A 13,094-nucleotide genomic window follows, 5' to 3' on the forward strand; every position below is an offset into this window, starting at 1 on the left:
CTGGTTTTTAGTCTATTTTCTCTCTGTTGTTCAGACTGGGCAATTTCCATTTTTCATCTTCCAGTTCACTGAATCTTTCCATTTCCCCTTTATTTTCCTGTGGAGCCCATCCACTAGGCTTTTTATTTGAATTATTGTATTTTTCAAAAAAATTAAAATTTTCCATTTGGTGCTTCTTTATATTTGCAGAGACTTCTTTTCTGAGGGTTTTTACTTTTAAATTTGCTTTAAGCATGCTCATAGTTGCTTGCTGAAGCATTTGCATCACGTTTGCTTTGCCAGATAATTCTAACATCTTTGTCCTAATAATATTGGCATCTATTGATTAGATTTTTCATTCATTTGGTTTGAAATCATCCTACTTCCTTATGATGAGTGATTCTTGATCAAAACTTGGACATTACATGGAGCGCATGGGTGGCTCAGTCAGGTAAGTGTCCAACTTTGGCTCAAGTTACAATCTTGTGCTTTGTGAATTCGAGCCCCACATCAGGCTCTCTGCTGTCAGTGCGAAGCCCGCTTCAGATCCTCTGTCTCTCTCTGCCTCTCCCCTACTCACACTCTCGGTCTCTCTCAAAAATTAAAACGTTAAAAAAAAGCTTGGATATTTCTACAGTATAATACTCTGAATTTTTATTTACGTCTGTTTTAGCTGTTTTCTTGACACTGCTCTAGCAGGGGGAGAAGAGACACCACCTTATGAGTGCCAGATAATAGATGGCCAGGTTTCCCCACACGGCCTTTTTTGATACTCGAGGCAGGAAGAAGTCTTTGTTTCTGCTGGATGGGGTAGGAGTTCCTGTTTCTACCACGGTCTCTATTGACACCATAGTGGGGTGGCCTTGTTACCACTGAGTGATGATGAAAGTTTTGATTCTCCACCATTTTCTCTGATACCAGAGAGAGGGGAAGGAGTGCTTCATTACTCTGATGGAGTAGAATTCCAGGCTCCCCATGTGCTATCTGCTGAAACCAAAGACTGCTGGGACTCATTAAGGGTCTGTGGAGATTAAAGTCCTGGCTCCCTACCTGGTCTTTTGGGATATGGAGTGTCTCCTTACAGCCTTTTCAGAGTGGGAAGCCAGGCTCCCACTTGACTTTTTGTTGGCAGGCACAGGAGTGGGGCCGTAGTTTGTGTGTGCAGTATTTGTCTAAAAGTTTTCAGTTTTGATAGACTATTCCTTTCCTTGTCCTCTGGCTAGAAAATTGGGCTTTTCTTGGGGCTTTTTGTTTGTTTTTAAAAATATACCCACTGATGTTTTCTAACTGGCAATTTCTTCACATACAAGTCTGGGAAAGATGAGGGGACTCACTGCCATTGTTCCTCAGGTCCTGAGGTCCTTTGCTGATCTGCCCTCTTCTCTCCACCTTTCTTCTTGTATTTGTTTTATACATAATTTCCAAGGTTTTCATTTGTATTTAGTGGGAATAACAGGGAAAACTATGTCTACTCATCTTCCCAGAAGAAGTCAGTTATTTTTAATGCTAAACTAATTTTTTAAGTTCGAGAGTGAGAGAGAGAGAGAGGGAGAGAGCGAATACATGTGTTGAGAGGGGGAGGTGCAGAGAGAGGGAGAAAAAGACTTCCATGCAGCTGTACGGTCAGTGCAGAGCCTGATATGGAGCTCAATCTCAACAAACTGTGAGATCGTGACCTGAGCTGAAATCAGGAGTCAGACAGACGCTTAACCAACTGAGCCACCCAGGCACCCCTAAACTAATTTTTAAAGTTAAACTAATTTCTGGGGTGCCTGGGTGGCTCAGTCGGTTGAGTGTCCGACTGGCTCAGGTCATGATCTCACAGTTTGTGAGTTTGAGCCCCGCGTCGGACTCTGTGCTGACAGCTCAGAGCCTGGAGCCTGCTTCAGATTCTGTGTCTCCCTTTCTCTCTGCCCCTTAGCCTCCTCATGTTCTGTCTCTCTCTCTTAAAAATAAAATAAATAAAAACATAAAAAAAATTTTTTTAATTAAACTAATTTCTAAAAATTAAGGGCCTTCCACGCATATGATGAAATCTTATTCAGCCTTATAAAAGAAGGAAATCCTATCACATGCTACAACATGGAAGGACCTTGTAGACATTATAAGTGTACTATAATTTCATTTACATGAGGAAAATAAAGCAAATTCATAATAACAGAAAGGAGAACGGTGGGTGTTTGGTGCTGGGGGCAGGACCTGGAGAAATGTTGTTCAGTGGGTAGAGATGTAGATTACGAAGATACAAAGAGTTCTGGGGTGAAATAAGTGAAGGGGATTAAGAGTACACTTATCATGGTGAGCACTGAGAAATGTACAGGATTGTTGAATCGCTATACTGTATACCTGAAACTAATATAACATTAATTACACTGGAATTACAAATAAATAAATAAAAATAATTAAAAAAGTTAAAAAATAGATTTAGCATATGACCCAATACCTACACACACGAGTTCTGAAGCCTGGTTATAAAACGTGAATGCATTTAACACTACCAAACCATGAAGTCTTTCTTATGCATCATGATTAATTAAGATGGTAAATTTTATGCTATGTGTATTTTATCACAATTTAAAAAATTAAAGGCTCTCTATTGTGTGATATACTTCTAATATACCTGTTGCATGTTCAATACATATTAGAACTTTCAAACCATAGTTGGCAGAGTCTAGGTACCATACTGGAGGAAGGAAGAAAAAAGTACAATTTTGTCTTTGGGAGTTGAAATTTAATTGGGAAGCTGGACAAAAATACATAAAGATACAATTTGTTAAAGAAAGGTAGTATAAACAAAGTTGCAACATTGCAACAAATGCAGAGGAGAGGTGAATTACAAGAAAATAGTAAGAGTAACTGGGTAAGAATAACTGGGGTCAGCCTGAGGACTGTGATTACTTAGGAGAAAAGAGAATCTAGTAATGTACAGAATTGGTGAAACAATAGCACTATTTAATATACTGAATATAACAAGTCTTGAGAGAAATAATCAGAATGTATATTTAACTCATAAAAATTAAACCTATGTTACTAAAGTGTGCAAAATATTACCGTTCACGTTCCATTTGCCTTAGATGATCATTTTTTATAGCTTCGATTACTAAGTTAGTATGTGGATCATCCTGGGAAAATAAAATTGGGAAAAAAGTGATTAATTCAGAAGCAAATACTGAGAACTTGGATTTTTTTAAAAAATTTTTTTTAATGTGTATTCATTTTTGAGACAGAGAGAGACAGACCATGAGCGGGGAAGGGGCAGAGAAAGAGGGAGACACAGAATCTGAAGCAGGCTCCAGGCTCTGAGCTATCAGCACAAGCCCGAGGCGGGGCTTGAACTCACGAACCGTGAGATCACGACCCGAGCCGAAGTCGGACATGAGCCACCCAGGTGCCCCTAAGAGCTTGGATTTCTAATCAACCACACCACTAAGTTAGTTAGTAGAGTAAATTAATCTTTCTAAACTGTTTTCCCTTATGTAAAGTAGAACTTTTCTTATTCCTGATTATCTATCACATTCTCCTTGAACTAACAGATTCTGAGCAGCTGATAAAAGGTCAGGCCGGATAGAACAGGACCAAGTACACAGAAGCTGTGTGATATTATAAATTCTAAACTCAAATGTAAATGATTTAATGATCATCAAATTACTTAGTAATCCATATCTCTACTCTTTATTAAAAATAGATCTTTTCACAACATAAATTTCTTCTCAATAAAAACAATATATATAATTAATGTTTACATAGCACATGCTATGTTCCAGGTACTGTTTTAAGCATTTCACTTGCATTATCTCACTTAATCCTCACAACCCTATAAAGTAGGTTATTATAATTTCCTGTATTGTATATAAAGAACTGAGGCATAAGAAGAGTTAAGTATTGTATGGTGCAGCCAACGGCTAGGCGGTAATACCCTTACAATCTATTAACAAATCTATTAATTCAATTTATGAAATTGGCATTATTCTCTTATTTTTGATCTATAAATACAGGCAATTTCATACTGTTTGGTTTAATAGAAAATAATATGGCAGCATACCAATAATTTATATGTAAAACTCTGGAAAATATTTTATTTTATTTAAAAAAAAAATTTTTTTTTAACGTTTATTTTATTTTTGAGACAGAGAGAGACAGAGCATGAACGGGGGAGGGGCAGAGAGAGAGAGGGAGACACAGAATCGGAAGCAGGCTCCAGGCTCTGAGCCATCAGCCCAGAGCCCGACGCGGGGCTCGAACTCACGGACCATGAGATCGTGACCTGAGCTGAAGTCGGACACTTAACCGACTGAGCCACCCAGGCGCCCCTGGAAAATATTTTAAAAACATTAAGAAAAATCATCTCACTCCCTGGAAACTACTGTTTCTATTTTGGTGTATTTCCTTTCAGTTTGTGTTCACGTATGGGTGTGTGCATACCTTTTTTTTTCATTTGGTTTTTCATTTAACATTATATAATATTTCCTCAGGTCTTTGAAAATATGATTTTTTTATTATGCTCTACCCTATGCATAAGGATAAGGAACTACTTCTTTTCATTTGTGATATATTTAGTATAGTTTGAGCTTCCTCTGTTCATAAATGACTGAAAAAAAATAGTAAAAAAACCAAGGATTTAGGGGTTCCTTGGTCAAGATATTATACTTAAGGAATGACATGTAATCATATTTTTGTAAGATTTTCCCTTTTTTCAATAAAATTGTAAAGTCAGTTTTAACCATAATCTCTAGCCCTATTTCAACAGAGTCCCATTCTCAACCATTTAATTTAAGTAACAAATGAAACTGGTAAAAGCACATTAATTAAATTTGATTAATTAAAACACATTAATATAGGGCTAGGAGAAACCTAAAAAGTCATCCATCTAACTCTCATTTCTGGAAACAGAAAAGCACGGACAACTAACAGCTAGCTACACAGCAGTTATCTTCATACTCACACTTGGTGAGATATACTTATCATCTTCATCAATTTCTAATGGAACCGCAATCAATTTTTGGAACGCCTTCTTCATTTTGTCTCGATCTCCAACAGCAAAGTAACTAAGAATTAGGTTGAAGCCTGCCTTCAGATTTGGTGCCAGACTCATTATGTGCTCAAATGAATTAATGGCATCTGAATATTGACCAGTTTTAATAAATGTAACACCAATGTTCTGCATGATTTTAATCCTAAAGAAAAAGAAACATGGATGAGTTTAAAAGTCTAATGTGTTTAGTACAGTAGTCAAGACACTCCACAGATAGTATCCTTTTCTTTCCCACTTTTGCTTTGTTTTGTTAAAGCTTTACTGAAGTTTAACTTACCTAAGTTCACTTGTTTTAACTATACAATTCAGTGATTGCTGCTATATCTACACAGCTGTGAATATATTAACTCATCTCCATTATCCTAAAAAGAGAATCTGTGCTCATTAGCAGCCACTCCCCATTCTCACTTCCTGCCCTAGGCAATCATTAACCTACTTTCTCTCTCTCTGGATTTGCCTTTTCTAAACATTGCATATAAATGGCGGTCATATAATATACAGTATTTTATACCTGGCTTCTTTTAATTAGCATAATCTTTTGAAGGTTCCTCGATTGTTAGCATCTATCAGTTCTCCATTCCTTTTATATTTGCAAATAGTATTCCATAATATGAATACACCACATTTTATATACCCATTGCCTACTTGGCAGACATTTGACTGTTTCCACTTTTGGGCTATTAGGAATAATGCTATGAACATTCACATACAATCCTTTGTAACAGCATGTTTTCATTTCTCTTGGATATATACCTGGGAGTTGAATTACTGGTCCACTGGTAAATTTGTGTTCAACTTTTTAAGAAATTCCATACTTATTTTCCAAACTGGCTGTACTATTTTATATACCCCAATGTATGAGGTTTCCAATTTCTCTACATCCTCTTCAAAGGGATGTAGATGGGATTATGAATGTAATCCCATCTTATTTCTAACTACTCCTCAACATAATATCTCTGTTTCAACTAAATTCATTTATTCTGATCAGATCATGAATACTGTTATTTCCTTGTCTCTTCTCGATTTTCCCTTTGTCTGGAATATTACCCTTTTTCTCTTCCTCACTTAAATAACCTGTCACAAGTACGCCTTTCTTGAGTGCTCTTGTTCTTACCATCAGTTCCTTAACTTAGTTACTACAGCACCTCTAGATTATTGATAATTAAGCACTTGACATAAGCTATCCTACAATGCTCAAAGCCTTGGGCTCACCTGTGTTAAAAGTGCCTAAGGGCATTGTGTCCTAGAAGCTAGATATTTCCCAATGATAATGATGCACTGTTCAGAAACAAATAATCATTAAAGGTGGCATTTACAAATAAATTAACTTTCACAGAGGAACTGTACTAAACGCCTAGGGACAATTATGACCGGTAAATATCCTGGAAACCTTCTATGTTCTCAAGGTTATTACCAGACCATAAGGTAATTTACTGTTTCTGCTCTTGAAATATAGTAGGAATAGAATAGATCTCAGCTTCCTCCTCCTATTCCCTCTTCTAAGATTCAAATGCAATCTCTTCCTTTCATTGTTTCATTTGCAATCTACAGCAAGAATATATGGTGGTCTTAATTTCTAGCCTTTTAGAAATTAAAACATTCTAAAGTCTATTATATTCTAAAGCAGTGTTTTGATTCTGTGTTGGCAGTGACTTATTTGCTGCTAATGGCCTGCTGGGTTACCCACTATATAGGCCAATTAGCTCAGTTTTATTTCAGTTGATTACATATTATATCTTTAACCTTTAACTTGTCATTACACAAATGTGTGCAAGTAGTCAGAAGGGGAATAGACCAAAATACTACAGATACAACATAAATCTAACACCTCACATGTACAAACACCTCAAAATATTCAACCCACTGACAACAGGTCATTGGAGTTATCTTGTTTCTGAAAATAACACTTAAATTTCACCAAGTCATCACTATGTAAACTTACCTCATTTCTTTATGGACGCTTGGAATTTGATCTAGTGCCATTCGGTAGAATTTAATGGCTTTGGAATAATTTCTTTGCTTTAAATAAATATTTCCCATATTCACTTTCAATCTTCCTAATTAAAAAAATAATGAATATATAATATTCTATTTTCTTAATTTTTTCTCTATTTAAGGTGACCTTAATTCATGTTCTTTGAAGTTTTTCTCAAGTTATGAAGCTTCAGACACTACCTAAAATTCTCACTTTAAAATAGTTACACTATTTTCGTATACCTACACACCAATCTTCTGTGAGGAAATGGAACTTAAGACAGATGGAGCCCTGAAAATATGGCTGGAGAACAAGTGATTTACATTGTAAAACTGGGAATTGTGTTATTTTGTAAAAAATGGGATTTTAAAATTAAACTCAATAATGCCACACACATTTTAATATATTAAAGAAAATGATATTCTGATATTCTGATAACTTTAATACAACTACCAAAAAATTACACATATATGCTACTAAACTATAGTCTCTTGTGAAATTTATTTATAAGTGAATTTATAAGTGAAAGCATGTTTGATGGGATTGCCCTGGCTCATTCTACCTGTGATGACAGAATATATTTTTTGTTTACTATTAGGCAATCTATCTCATACTAACTGTATTTCTTCATTTGTATTTATGTAGATTATGTAGATTTTCATATAAGTAGTATCTTTAAGTAGGACACTTCTTTATAAACACAAATTTGTTTAGAGCATAGATTATATAAGGAAACATAAAGTGGGGAAATATAAATTAACACTACAAAAAAACTGTATTTGGGGTGCCTGACTGGCTCAGTCAGTGCAGCACATGACTTTTGATCTCGAGGTTGTGAGTTTGAGCCCCATGTTGGGTGCAGAAATCACTTCGACAAACTCAAAAGAAAAAGAACTAAATTTATTGGGCAAACTGACTATATACACCCACCTGCATTGCTAAACATCTTATTTTTCACTATAACTTGGTATGTATTTAGTGCTTCAGCATACATTTCATTCGCTGAATATTGACTGGCCAAGTTGAAAAGAACCTAAGGAAAAAAACAAGGCAAAAAGACACATAATGACCATTTTAGGCCCTTTTGCCTATAATCTTTTAAGAGATTAACATCCTATACCTAACAAAACTAGATGCCTATATCAAGATACTCCACTAGTGAGGAAGTAAAGCATACAGAGAAATATCTTGCATTCCAAATGAACGAGCACATTAAGATAAGCATAGCTGTCCTCCAAACTGCACCTTAATTTTCTAAGTATTCTTTCCAATTTAGGTAGTATTTGCCATCCATTAATCTCAGGAAGACCTACAAAGAATAAACATGTTTTGTTAATGTTGCTGGTAATAAAGGGAATAAGCAAAGTATTGAGCCAAATTTTCTTCGTAAATAAAAATTAAACATTATGTGGAAATATCTTAAACCTTCGTTTGTGCACTTCTTTATATGCAAAACTGTAAAAAGTATTTCTCTGTATGCAAAATTATAATTTAAGTCACTAAGTTACATAAAATTATTTTCCCACAGGTAAAAAAAAATCACTAGAAATTACTCCCCCATCTAAAGATTTCATGAAATTTAAAAATATTAGCTATCAAGAACGAACATCTAAAAATTCCTATTCAGTTTCAAATGTCCTTTTTTTTCATATGTTTGGCAAATGAACATTTTTCCCACTAAAAATACACCCTTTTAAAATAGTGGTATAAACATCAAGGAAGTCTTTTAAGAATTAAAAAAATCTTGGGGTACCTGGGTGGCTCAGTCAGTTAAGCATCTGACTTTGGCTCAGGTCATGATCTCACGGTTCGTGGGTTCGAGCCCCGCATCAGGCTCTGTGCTGACAGCCCAGAGTCTGGAGCTTGCTTCAGATTCTGTGTCTCTCTCTCTCTCTCTCTCTCTCTGTCTCTCCCCCATTCACATTCTCTCTCTCTCTCGCTCTCTCTCAAAAAGTAAACATTAAAAAAAATTTTTTTTTAATCTTGTAAGAAATTAGTTTTTGTTGTTTTTCACTACCCTCACAGAACATTGTATTATTTGCCTAGTTGGAAGTTCTTAAGAATCATAGACCAAAAGTCCACATTAAAATCTCATTAAAATAGCCACACTAAATACAGAGCATAAATATTAGCAATCTTCCAGAAATAGAGTCATTGGGTGGTAAGCCTGTGGGTACTAAGTTATTAAAAACAACTAATTAACTAAATAAATTTAAAAAAAAGATCTTTGCACAAACCTAAGACAAGAGTAAGAGTGCCTCATGAACTTTATAAAGATTACTATTAATCTAATTCTGGGCACCTGAGGTCCAATAAGATTTAAAACACAGGGGGAAAAAAAAAACCTAAAGACAAAAGGAAAAAGACTTTTGGAATCTACAAATCCTAGCCAAAATAATTTCACTCAATAGGTATTTCTCATACTTACTGAGTAAGTTAAATCCAAATTGATATTTTCTGGAGTTGTAACTTGTTCTCGTTGTCTCACCAAGATTCTCTCCTTTCTTCCTGCATCTTTTGCCTTTTCTAAGGCCTGAAATCAAGTTGATACTTTGTCAATTCCTTTAAGCATTCATTATGAGCATTTTATGCATTTGGGAGGTGTCTGCACAAAACTGGGATTTGTGTACTGGAGGCCCTGCTGTACTCTTTTGAAAACAAAAGAACCCAGAGTATTTGCTTAAAGTGGAGCTCACCATAATAAAAATGTCATGTATCTTCCCTTCTGCCCTCCAAAGAAGTATGTGACAGATAAAATGGAGAGTTTATTAGCCCCAAGTCAAGTTTATCACCATCCCTTCCACCACCATTTAGATTTGACAACCTATTTCCTTCCTTTTCCCTCCCAATCCTGAAACTTTGGGTATTTTAATTCCATCTCATGCAATAGAATAAATGCTACTCAATATTACAACAGATGCTTAGTCTGGCTTTTATGTCCTGCTCAGAATGCCAAGAACCTTTTGTTAATTTCCCCTAGAGACAACCACAGACAGATTAACTCACCGTGGGATTTTATTTTAGAGCTAGATAAAAAAGTACCGGTTCTATGAGCAATAAAAACAGCTTTTATATGAATAATTCTTTCTAATGGTATTCATTAATCTAATAACTCACAGAAATTACATTTATATAGTATGACAATCAAAATAATGAGAACAAAGCAAATTAAGAGAAAGTATTTAATTTTAAAAAAACACAAAAAAACAGAATTCTGCAAAGCAAACTATGATTTTGCAGCAGTTTACATAGGAAAAAATATTTTAGGGTAGTGAGGCTTTAAATAAGAAAACAGCCCTTAGTACTGCATGTGGACCATGGTAGCTACGCCTTTCGGCAGGCTGAGTCTAACCCAACAGTCCATCAGGCTGCCAATTTCAATCAATTGATCCATTAGAATTTTGTTTCCTATTGAAATGACCAATATCACAAATTATAAAATCAATCAACTATTTCTGACATCAGAGCTTATGTATGAAGCAGTTGCCTACGTTTTCAAAATAACTGCTTCAGTAAAAACTCTAAGCCAGTCAACAGCAAGACAAACATGTTTATCTGTTCGGGTATCCCCCGCTTTTCAAAAGGTTGCATGACGCCATTCTGCTTTAACAAAAGACCTACATTAGTACCTGTTTTCGCTAACTAAAAGAAACCTGAAGAGGATTTTGGCTTTTACGAAGAAAAGAAGTGAAGCAACGTCCGTTTTGCACCAAACCCTTCAGAGGCGATACACACCCCCAGCAGCGAGAGTAGCCACCCCACGCTCCCTTCAGGAAGCTACCCTGGGCATCTCAGCATCAAGCCACCAGAGCTCTGACCTATCTGTGAGCATCTGTGTTTGACCTTGATTTAGTCTGTGCATCGGTTGGCAAGATGTGTCCTAAGGTATCAGAAAAGCCTAAAAGAGGTTAGTTTTGGGGCCTGGGAAAGCTCAAAACATTTTCAGTGTAAATTAATGGCAATCGCTTCCTTGATGCCATTTCGACTTATGAAAGGTTTCGCTCTACTTTCGGATAGTGGGGGAAACCTGTACATGTGCTTGTATTTGTGCGTATATAAAAGTACACACACATATATACGCACACTTCATCGTCTCGAGTCCTAGGAGTTTATGAACTTACCAATTTTAAGTCTCCACAACTGTTGGCAATACAGCTTTCTTCTACCAATTCATTTACTTTCTTCTCTAATTGTCTAATCTTTTCTTCTGGACTATTAAAGAAAAAGCAGGTGTACTTTGATTCATTCAAGCACTAATAATATAAACTAAAATTTAATGTACTTATAACATTGTCCATTTTGCGCTTTTATAAGAATAGGTCACAGATAAGATAAATGTATAAATAGCGTTAAAAAGCAAATGAACAGTTTTTAGTAATTATATAATGATAACAGCAAAAATAACATATTTTAGTTAATAAAAATACACACTGAGCACAGTAATTAGTAATTTAACACTAAACCAGATGCTTTTCCCTAATTATGTCATTTAATCCTCACAATAACATTTGATATAAATACTATCATTATTCTCATTTTACTGAGAAGGAAACTGAGGTTTAGAAAGTTAAGTATTATGTCCAAAATCACACAGCTAGTTTACAGAGCTAGGATTTAAACCCAAATAAGGTCATTCAAAGACCCATGAGATTACAGTATCATCCCTAAAAGAAAGTGGATCCTTTCTTCGGATCCTATGACAAATGAAAACTTTATCTTAAGGTGAGGAAAACTGAAGCCCCCATAAAAGAGACGATGATCATGATGATTATTGACTACTACCAGATAGGAATTCTAGAGAATATTTCCAACAATGGGAAGAAGTTTAAAAATTCTGACTCCACTGTAGCAAACACAGTACTCCCAAATAATTTCAAAAATAACACTAATGTCATTTTGCTACCACTTTCATCCAGCAAAATATCACAATACTCTGAAAGCACATTAGTGCCTAAATAAAATTTTACTATGAATATTTCCAAATACACGGTAGTTCACTTAATTCTCTACAAATGGACTTAAAAAAAAATACAGGAATAAGTTTAATAGTATAGCTTTGTCTATAGAATCATATTCTTTGGTCGAATCTGACTATAAATTCAGTCAGGTAAGGGCGCCTGGGTGGCTCACTTGCTTAAGTGTCTGACTCAGGTCACGATCTCACAATCTGTGAGTTTGAACAACACGTCAGGCTCTGTGCTGACAGCTCAGAGCCTGTGCCTGCTTCAGATTCTGTGTGTCTCTCTCTCACTCTGCCTCTCCCCTCACGCTCTGTCTCTCTCAAGAATAAACAAACATTAAAAAAATTAAAAATAAAAATAAATTTAGTCAGGTAGGATAAAAATTTTATTAGTTTACTAAAAATCTACAAAATTCGGAGCAATGAGCATAAGAGATGTGGTTTTATAAAGGTTACAACGAAGTACAGAACTCTGTTATCTATTCTGAAACACTCTTAATAAATGTCTAATAAATGTTGCTTATAGATTATTAAGCCTAAAATATGAAAATAAAAATTTAAAGTGAAAAACCTGTAAGAGAACTGTATGAAGACACTAAAAGTAACTACTCTGTCCTATTAAATGCCAGGAAAATGAACTCTACATGCACACTGCTAGATACCTACTCACACCAGAACCTACCACCAGCCTTCCTCCTTGCATACAGGATCTCAGCTAGTCAACAAGAGGCTCATTCTCTTACCAAATGTTTGGTTCAGTCATGTGCACGTGATGCACTTCTGACCAGTGAGAAATGAAGACAGGTTTACTTGGGGTCGGGGACTCCCGGGAAGATTTTCTTTGCTTTTTAAAAGGGATCCAAGACTGGGAACTTTCTGACTCTAGGCATTATTAACTACATGTAGATTTTGAACTCTCGGGGCTCTTGAGGCATGACAGGATGGGCAAGCTCTTGAAAACGGCCAAGGGAATCACACAGAAGCTGAACCAGGCGTGATGTTACTGAGCAGTGAAATTAACCACACCTACAAATGCCCTTCCTCCAGACTTCCTATTACACACTAAACATTCTTATTGTGTGTGTATTTTTCTGATACGTATTCTGTTGTTGGCAGCTGAAAGGATCCTAAATGACCTGCTATTTAAA

The 13,094-nt window shown here is 35.7% G+C and overlaps 1 protein-coding gene across 7 annotated transcripts in view; it reads right to left on the reverse strand.

The window, feature by feature from the left end:
* Positions 1 to 13,094, reverse strand: part of IFT88 (intraflagellar transport 88) — a 131,086-nt gene that overhangs the window by 90,298 nt on the left and 27,694 nt on the right. For all 7 annotated transcript variants that reach the window (XM_060637581.3, XM_078448587.2, XM_060637580.3 and 4 more), the window contains 6 exons: positions 11,108 to 11,198; positions 9,415 to 9,519; positions 7,917 to 8,019; positions 6,954 to 7,068; positions 4,922 to 5,153; positions 3,031 to 3,101 (listed from right to left, as the gene is read on the reverse strand). In XM_060637581.3, coding sequence (XP_060493564.1) covers positions 3,031 to 3,101; positions 4,922 to 5,153; positions 6,954 to 7,068; positions 7,917 to 8,019; positions 9,415 to 9,519; positions 11,108 to 11,198 — 717 coding nt within the window. The remainder of the gene's footprint in view (positions 1 to 3,030; positions 3,102 to 4,921; positions 5,154 to 6,953; positions 7,069 to 7,916; positions 8,020 to 9,414; positions 9,520 to 11,107; positions 11,199 to 13,094) is intronic.

Source organism: Panthera onca, chromosome A1, assembly GCF_046562875.1.
Source record: "Panthera onca isolate mPanOnc1 chromosome A1, mPanOnc1 haplotype 2, whole genome shotgun sequence".
NCBI classification, from domain to species: Eukaryota; Metazoa; Chordata; class Mammalia; order Carnivora; family Felidae; genus Panthera; species Panthera onca.